We start from the raw sequence: 6988 nt of genomic DNA on the forward strand, positions 1-6988 counted from the left end.
TTATTTTTCTGAAATATTGTTGTCACAGGAAGTGAAGACTTGAGGTGGTATCAGTCCCCACTCTCAGAGAGCGAGTCGTGTGTTTATCATGCGTCTAACTGACAGTTTCTTTGTTCTTGAGAGCTGTACGAGAGGAGCAGGATCACCATTATTGGATTCATTTAGTTCCAAGATTAAAATTTAATTTTATTGTATTATTCATTAAATGTAGACATGTATGAGGAGTATAAATGGCAGAAGATGAAGCAGATGATTTCCAATCCCACCCACAACTACCAGTTCCTCAAACCGCCACTAGCGGCTGGCTCTAGAATTGATTCAATCTCCATAAGGCCCCATATTAAAATGCCCAACTTTACAGCCTGGTACATAAAACGTGTTTGGCCTCTATGGTTAAAGTCCCGTTCATGACAAATGTACAGGAGGTTTATACAACTCACCTGTTTAAATTATATTAAGGCTTAAAGTTATGCATAATTAAGAGTGTGGCAACTTTGAGTGACAGGTGGGTGGCGTCACATGCGCCATTTGGCCTGCCTCAGCTCTGTCCACGCTTCACATCTCTTCCACCAAGATGGTAACGCCCAGAGCCGACCACACTGAGCTTCACAACGTCCACTTTTTATATATACAGTCAAAGGTTACACTCCAAACTCCTGAATTAATTTGTGTTTGTAATCTGCAATCCTTATATCTCTTGCTGAATGTATTTTGTGGAGTCTAACTAAGATAGTGTATAGTTATTGTGCTGTTAGTTACAGAGATTCATGTGATAGAAACACAGCAGAGGTTCCATGATTTGGTCCCTGTGCCAGTTATCATCCCACCTCATAAGATAATGTGAATATATACTTCTATACTTTTCTATGTTTCCTTCAGGGTGTTTTATTTCAGGTTGCGTGTGTTTAGATGATATGAAACTCAGAGCAGTGTGGAATACAGAGAAATCAAAACAGCAAACCCACAAAGCAGTTCTTTATCTCCTGATAGGTCGATCAGAATATTGAACAAAACACACATGTAGGCTTATCTGTGTCTCACAGAGGCGACAGGTTCCCTCTCAACTGATGTTTGTCAGAGTGTGCGGTTTAACCCACGTCTTCCTCTCACCAGCTCGCGTTTGCCTGTGTTCAAGGAAACGCTCGGCCTGATGAGAAGAAGAAAGAGGAATTAATCTTCACATCTGTAATCTCCTCACTTCGTGTTTCTACATTCAGTGACAGTACACCAATGTGAGGCGATCAGAGGCTAAACCATTGCTGGAGAAAGTGACTGAATGCACGTCCTGTTTCCCTCTTTAAGAAATGTCAGCCTTAAAGCGAGATTTTCGTGTTTAGCACCTGGTGTGTGGTCGCTGTTTCTTGGGAAAAGTATAGTACTGTGACACAGGAAGTGTCCCTTTTACTTAAATGAGAATTTCTTTGGAAACTGGTTACTGCGAGCTCTGACAGCTGAACATAGGAAGAAACGAGAAACAACTACAGGTCTACAAGTCTTTTTAGGAACTTTTACAACACATAAAGACACAGAACACATCTGGGCACAAAAAGCAAATAAAATACGACATCAACACAACAGAAATGTGGAACGTTTTCACAATAAAAGTAGGAATATCTGCTTATATTTTTATATAAGTTGAAACATGAGACCAAATTTCATAGAACTTCCTTTGTTTTGTTTGATTTTGTTTTCCATTTATTCGTTTACATAGAATCAACTCAGAACCACAGCCACCATAGTTTCTCCAACACGCTTCAAGCGAGCAGTATTCAGTTGGTCGCAGTCTGCAACCTCACCGCTATATCCGACACACTGGTCCTTTAATTAAATTTTCCATTCAATTCAATTTACTTTGTATCACCCCAACCGGGCCAATTCATAACAGAAGTACTCTCAGGACAACCATTTTCCAAATAGAGCCAGGTTAGACCGCGAACTCCTCCCACCCAGTACCACCATGCAGCAAGCACCTTGGCGACAGGGGCAAGGAAAAACTGCTTTTTAAGAGGCATGAAACCTAGGACAGACCATTCAGCTCTAGGTGGGTGGTCGTGGTGTCCCTGGACAAAGGACACACAGAATAATGAGTTTTCCATGTTTATCACCCGGTTTGTCTGTTGTGTTGCAGTTCAGACTGAATGTGCAATACGAAGAGGAAATTGTGATCGCGTACCTGCAGCCAGGCATGGAGTACTGCGTGAGAGTCTCTGTGAAAACATTCTTCGGGTCCAACAGCGTCTCCAGTAAACCCTACTGTGCCTTCACCAGCCCTCCATCGCACTCAAGCTCACGTAGGTCACAGCTTTTACAAAAACACTCAATTAACTTTAAATCTGTTCATTTTGGTGATCAGACAAAGCCATCAAGACATTTCTCTGTCCACCAGCTGAAGACCTTTTAATACATTACATGCACCTTATTATGAAAATGTGATGGCGGTTGTTGGTAAGATACATTTGCTCAGTTTCTTATTGTAACAAGAACATTTTCACCTTTAAATAAGATATTTTCATGTTGTAATCACATAATTTTATTTTACAGCTGATTATTCAGTTTGAAGAAGAATCATGTTATAACAACATTTTTTCTTGTTTTTTATGAAAAACACAAAAATATAACATAAAATAATTTATATTTCTTACATGGTGGAATAATTAAGCTGTAACAGACCTAACAGGGAACAAATGTTAATTAAAGGTTGTCACATTAACCACAGCAGCGAGGTTAAATACACTGAGACTGTTTAAATTCATGTTTTAGCACTACGCTGTCTTAAATGTGTCATTTCATTATCGTCTCTTCCGTACAAAGACAACGAAAGTTTAAACTGTGACTAGTTTCATGTTAACAAAGAGAAGAGCCAGTTTACTGACACATAATAGATATATAAATATATCTTTTTAAACTAGTTTTTCTGATGATGTCGCCTTTATGGGACATAATGGGGCTCATGTCCCATTACAGGCAACAGAGACACACCTTACGCAGGTGTTTTCACTCATGCTGCCTGGATAGAACTCTTCCAAGGTTCGTGTGTGCTCGATTGACGTCCTCCTCACTCTCCTTAAACAGACAGATGAAGTGATATCTTGTGTTTATCTGACTCAAATACTGTGCATATAAATACACTCAGCTGCCAGTATAATATATGCCATTTATAAGGAACACATATTTACAACTAAAGTAGTCTAACATTAGAAGGCCTGATTTATTTAAACTGGAAATGTGTTTGAACAGGCTGCTGTTCCTCCCCAGTGTTTGTTGCTCCTGACCTGAAGGCTGAAAGGGGAACTTCATTTGAATTTTAACAGTTCCTCTTGCAGATGTACATGTGCAAGAACTTGGATTTAGTTTTTATTCTGAAACTTGACCACAAACATCTGCGAGATGTCAGTGTTATTTTCTTACATCCTCATATGAATGTGCTGAATTTGCTAATTGAATTTCCATTCTTCGGACATGTATGGGGATTTCTAATGTTCCAAAGTTTGGGAATCTGATATGTTGCTGTCCTCCTGTTTCAGTGTATGTGGTCTACTGCCTGCTGGGTGCGTTCAGCGTACTTGGCTGTTTCCTCATTGGATTCGTTGTCTACGGCAGTCGACTGAGCTCCAAATTACTGAGACGCCTACCCAGAACCCTGGTAACAGATCCAACTGTGTGTGCTGGGATCAATTGTTCATCCTCGCCTTAAATGTTGCACTTAAAAGGCTTTACATGCCTCCATTGTCCAAATGCTAATCAATTTGATCAGTTCAATTAATTAGTTGTTTTCCGAAATAACTGAGCTAATTAAGAGCTCACTTTGATTATTAGACACCAGTTAAACTATTGGCGAAGTGATTAAATAGTCATCAATTAACCCTTCAATAGAATGTTAATCAGTAACAATTTGAATAATCACTGGTTTGAGTCATTAATCATGCAACAAGACTTAGAGTTTACAGCCATGCTTGTGATTGCACAGTGAAGCTAAATGCTAACATGAGCATGCTTACATGGTCACAATGATGAGGCAAACTTACTGACATTCATTTGACCTGATGACGGCGCTAGAGGAAAGGTTACAGGATCAGTACAATTATTACAATTCATCCTGAGGGGAACATGAACGTGCACAGCTAATTTCATGGTAATCCATCAAACAGTTAATATATTTCACTAAAAACCATAAATGTGAACCTGATGGTGGCGCGGTACAGTACTTCATGGCAGAGATATTTCAGACTGGACCACCCGACAGATCGACACTGCCATCCCTAGAGCCACGCCGCTAGCATGGCTAAAAATGTGAAACCTCTGCTAGTTCCAGCTAGCTTCTCCGCTGTGACGATTTTGTCTGTTTGATATTATTGTTTAATGTGTTTTGGACTGTTGCGTGAACACAACAAGCAATTTGAGGATTTCGCCTCAAAGTATAAGTCTGGTGATGTTCTATATTTTTCTTCCTTTCAACAAATCCCAAGTGCAGACCCGAACCAGCAATGAGGGTATCGACTAACAAACATTGTGCGAGTAATAAAGACAACATTGGTGCCATAAAGCACCACTGTTGTTAAAAACACACCAGTGAGCTACACTGTTGCACTGGGTGACATCTTCCTTCCTTACCATTCACTTCCTTCTTATTTGTTTGAAAAACTACAGCGAACAGCTGTTTTAGGAAATTACTGAGTATTTTTCTTAAAGGAAACTATATATTTGTGAGATGTTTTTAAAGATTTACGTCTTCAGAAAGAAACCAATCGTCTTGGAGCTGAGAGCCACAGACAGGAAGTCCGAAAGGACTGAGACACGTTGTTGGTTTTGGTCTTTTCATGAGATTTGTGAACAATAAGAAGAATATATAATAACACCAGAGTTTTCATTTAAGCTCTGGGAAAGGGCTCAACACCTGGCTGAAACTGTGTTTTTCCCCTCCTGCCATCACTGCTTGTGTGGTTGGGTGTGGTCACAAATGTGCTGTGTTGCACCTGTAACCAAACCCAACAGTGATGTCACAGGGTTCTGGAGTACACCTGTGCATCACTGCAGCAAGGTGAGAAGTTAAACCACTGGGGGTCAGCAAATGGAAGATTTTAAGGGGGTGCTAAGCTACTCTTTAAAGCAACATTATGCAAGAATGCTCCCCTGCAGTCTAGGAGTGTAACTGATTCATACAGCTGTCACCGCCACCATCCTCTGTGGTCTATTCGCCTCTCTCGCAGAGGCCGGGGCAAGCGGCGGATGGTCCCAGGCCTTTTTTGGCACCGCCCCCCGCAGCACATCTAACTGAGCTAACTAGCTTATGGCTCTTCAGTTAGCGGCACTTAGTGGTTACTTTGGCAACAACAAGTAAAGCTACTTGTCCATCCATTAGGAAACATTTTCTCCAACAGGCGTACGGGATGCAGAGTGGAAATGTACATGTGTAATAAGGTGAACGAAATAAGTCAGTTTAGCATTAAAATGATTCTGTTATTGTAAGGTAAAATAGTTGCATAATGTTGCTTTAAACTGTTTTATATGGGACCATCTTGTGAGGTTATTGTCAGGATCCAGATTTCCAAGATAACTATAGGCACATATATAAACAGACCACTGTACCTGTGGTAACTGTCCATCTTAATGAGACTTAAGTGGAGCATTATCAGCAACGTGTAAGCATCAATGTCTCTCTTATCTCCAGTCATACTTCCTCCTCCAAGTCCTGAATTGTGGAAGAGCACCGCCTGAATGCTTGGGTCAGATCTCAGCCACGCAGCTGCATAAAGAAGGCTCTGCTGACTGCCTTCTGACTGCCCACAGGCCTCTTGAACTGCAGAGGAGCAACTCTGAGGAATGTGAGGAAGACTGTGGACTACCAGTGAAGTCTAAAGTGTAAAGTGATAGGATGGAACTTGTACAGGTGGAGTTGTTTTGGCTGACTGGTTTTGAGAAGAGGAGGTAATTGGGGGTAAAGAGTGACATGTCTTTGTAAATAGTAATAATTCTATTTCATGCCAGTATTTTTGTTTCTTCTGACTCTTCATCTGTCTTTCTAAATGAGTGTGAGGTTGTTGAAGTTACTGTTTGATCAGCAGAGTTCATGCATTAGTTTGAGTGTTCTTACTGAATGCACTTACAGTATGTGTTGTATTAGTGTCCATCCTGTTATCCTATGCCAAATGAGCCAAGTGATTTAGATTTTTTCTGTGATTCTTTACTGATAGGCTGTTTATCTTGCAGTAATCAGGCTGCTGGTGCCTTTTTTAGGGTGATACACCACCCTGATGGTATCAAAAACCAACCCAGTCTCACGCCAAAGCATGTAATAGATCCACTAGAGGATACCGTGTCAGTGTCACGTTTTGTCTCGCCTAGATGTGAAAACTACACACACATTATTAAGAGCCATGTACACAGACACAGAACTTTCACCCATCGGACTGCTGCTTGCACCCCTAAGCTAACCAAACTGCGACATCACCTTTGTTTTGATGTTGCATATTTATGAATGCTAACTTGAGTCCCTGCTGAAGACCTGACACTGCCACGGTGGGCCGGCGTGTTTGCTTTGGCGTGATACCAGGTTGCACAAACATCTGGTGGATAAAGCACGGTGTGTGACTTCTTTTAACTTTACTGTATGTGTGTTCTCAAAGTTATAAACTGGAAATATTGTCTTCAACCATTAATGTGACGGTTCATAATCTTTTTACCAATAAAGAAAACTTAATAAACAGAGATATCTTGGAGATGATTGTATTATTATCAGGGCTCTTGTGACCATAGTTCATCTTCGCTTATTAAACTCTACTTTCCCGCAGGGACAGGCCACTGCTGGTCTTGGGGGGCCATGGGGAAACCTTGAAACAGTGAAATAGTAAAACAGCATAGGAGTGGTCATATATGGTGCACATAAGAAGGTCATACAGAGGTCAGAGGGTGCACTGACACGGAGACTTGCAGCTGCATCTGCAGCTGTACCTGCACCTGCAATGTAACAATATAATCTAAAAATAGACAA

The 6988-nt window shown here is 40.9% G+C and overlaps 1 protein-coding gene across 1 annotated transcript in view; it reads left to right on the plus strand.

Annotated features, from left to right (window-relative positions):
- The window catches only part of crfb2 (cytokine receptor family member b2), a 25475-nt gene extending 18776 nt beyond the window's left edge, over nt 1–6699 (plus strand). The window contains exons 13-15 of the mRNA XM_035676723.1: nt 2129–2291; nt 3525–3643; nt 5669–6699. Coding sequence (XP_035532616.1) covers nt 2129–2291; nt 3525–3643; nt 5669–5863 — 477 coding nt within the window. The 3' untranslated portion in view covers nt 5864–6699. The remainder of the gene's footprint in view (nt 1–2128; nt 2292–3524; nt 3644–5668) is intronic.
- The last annotated feature ends 289 nt before the right edge of the window (nt 6700–6988 follow it).

This window comes from Morone saxatilis, unplaced genomic scaffold (assembly GCF_004916995.1).
Source record: "Morone saxatilis isolate NCDOM2014 unplaced genomic scaffold, NCSU_SB_2.0 Contig5, whole genome shotgun sequence".
Classification (NCBI taxonomy): domain Eukaryota; kingdom Metazoa; phylum Chordata; class Actinopteri; family Moronidae; genus Morone; species Morone saxatilis.